Here is a 2,431-nt window from a genome sequence, read left to right as displayed (position 1 = left end):
TGAAAACGGACAAAAACTGATTCGTTATAGACCATGATTACATGTAATTAGCAGTACGTATGCAGGGCCAAGTATCCTTAAATAGGCCTGATTTGACGCTTACCACCAGCACCTTTCTGACCAGGAGGTTCACCACATTTCCAATTAAATACCATAGAATTAATTGAGTTCATAGTCATTTTCAATCCGTGGATGTTAAATTAGAATTGAGGGTCAAAAAGAGGTAACTTGATCCTGAAATGAAGACATTATCGTAAAAATAAACGGAAAGAATCACACACACAAAATGCAGAATCCATCTTCTTCAACCACCAAGAGCCATAGCGCCCAGGCGATGCAGCTTGAGTTCACACTCCTTTGACACTCTTGCCAGTGAATTGTAAGAGGAACCACCTTGCGTTAGCACTCGCTTGGCACTTGCTTGTAGCTCCTTAACTTTACCTCTCATCTCATTGCCCTTCAACTCCATGACCCTTCTCACCATCCCCGCTATCTCCTCCCTCTCAATCACAGCAGCGTTCAGCTGTGTCTTTGGCCGAACCGCCACCCCGAGCTCTTCCGCTAACATCGCCGCGTTCATCTGTTGCTCAGCATAGAGCGGCCACGCCACCATTGGCACCCCGTTGACCATACTCTCCAGGGTTGAATTCCAACCGCAGTGCGAGAAGAACCCACCAATCGATTCATGCGCCAAGATCTCGTTCTGCGGCGCCCACATGGGGACCACCATGCCCCTCTTCCCGATTCTAGTGTAGAAGCCGTTAGGGAGGTAGCTCGGGGTTCCATCGTGGCTGTTCGTCACGTTGAAGAAGTTGGCGGACGCATCGCCATCCACAGGAGGGCGGACCACCCAGATGAATTTATGTTGGCTCAGCTCCAGCCCCCAGGCGAGCTCAGACGTTTGCTTCGCCGACAAGGTTCCGCCGCTTCCGAACGAGACATAGATCACCGACTCCGTTGGTTGCATGTCTAGCCAATCCATCACCTCACTTTTGGAACTTTGCCCGATCGGTCTGGTGAGCGGACCCACTGGGTAAACCGGTGCCTTGGCGACCCGACCCAGGGACTTCTCATCTTTGAGAGCACACAAGGTCAACGGCTCGAGATCCTGCCACGTGTTCACTAGGATCCCGTCGGCGTTCGATATCTCCATCCCAACGCGAGCGAAGCCCGAAAAGAGATTCTTATTGGTTTGGTCAAGGAATAGGTCCAAGGTATCCTCATGTCGAATAGACCGGCAGCCCGGGATGTCAAGCGGCCTTTTCATAATGCGGTGCTTGTGTTCTGCTTCTTCATCTATATAAGGAAAATGAACGGTGACCGCGAGAAACCATGCTGTCGATGTGATGAATACGTACTTAAGCATGTCGAACTCCTCTGCTATCGCTAAAGCTTCAGTTCCAAACATGTCGACAATGAGAGCGGTGGGGCGAGACTTCATGGCAGAGATGGCAGCCCGAAGTGACGGCAGAGCCTCACGCATCATGATCATGAGTTGGGTCACGAGAGAGGCGGTCGAATCAACTAAGGCCGAAATGTCCACCGGAGGAAGCAATTCGAGATTCAGCGGACTCGACTGTGATGGCTTGAACAGTGAAGATTTTGTTATGGAGGCATCGGCCGCGACCACGAAGACGGTCACGTCAAAGCCATGGTGGGTGGCGAGGCGCTTGCCGAGCTCCACCACAGGAATGAGGTGGCCCATGCCAGGGCTGGCGAGGAGGACTGCATGAGGGTTTGGGTTTTGCATGGCTGAATACTTGAGAGAGGACTATAAGCAGTACTTGATATGGGCCTCGCTGTGATGAATTTGGATGAGTTCGATTGAATGATATTTATAGCAGAATGAAGCATCCATTTCAGATTTTCGTTCGTTTATTCTTTTGTATATTAATCGTGCCACACGCGTTTGTGTATACATGAAAACTAGTGTCAAACCAGGTGGTCGACTAACGAACACCTGCTTGGCAATTTCTGAGGCCAAATTACATCACATGGTCGACTCGATACTTTTTGTATAATAAACTCTTCGTCTAATCCTCGTTGAAGTGGGGTCGATAGCGGTTCGAGGCCTCCATAAACAGCGGAACTTCTCCGTAACCTACGGACGCATGCACTGTCGCGCTCGTTTGGTAATGCAGATTTCTTCTGTCGGCGCATGACAGTCCAAATGACAGCGAAATTTCTCTGTAACCTCCATTTCTATTGTTCCTTTTCCTATTTGCGCTTATTTTCTGGTCGGTTTTCGTGCATACGTTTCAATTTTTCTTTTTTTCTTTTTTTGGTGAAGCATCTGTGAGAATTTGAACAGATGAGAGGTGTAACAGTACAAAAACAAAGTAATAAGGTTTCCTTTGTTTTGTAGAAAATTAATGATTTAAAAATATTTTTCTTAAAAAATAGATTGTATTGATTGAAATAATTAATCAAT

General features: G+C 47.8%; 1 protein-coding gene across 1 annotated transcript; it reads right to left on the bottom strand.

The window, feature by feature from the left end:
- Positions 1 to 304: 304 nt before the first annotated feature.
- Positions 305 to 1,750, bottom strand: LOC104416468 (UDP-glycosyltransferase 72E1). Its single transcript, XM_010027861.3, has one exon. The coding sequence runs from the start codon at positions 1,748 to 1,750 to the stop codon at positions 305 to 307; it is 1,446 nt and encodes a 481-aa protein (XP_010026163.2).
- Positions 1,751 to 2,431: the final 681 nt, after the last annotated feature.

This window comes from Eucalyptus grandis, chromosome 8 (genome assembly GCF_016545825.1).
Source record: "Eucalyptus grandis isolate ANBG69807.140 chromosome 8, ASM1654582v1, whole genome shotgun sequence".
Lineage (NCBI taxonomy): Eukaryota > Viridiplantae > Streptophyta > Magnoliopsida > Myrtales > Myrtaceae > Eucalyptus > Eucalyptus grandis.
This window is presented reverse-complemented; position numbering and strand designations above follow the sequence as displayed.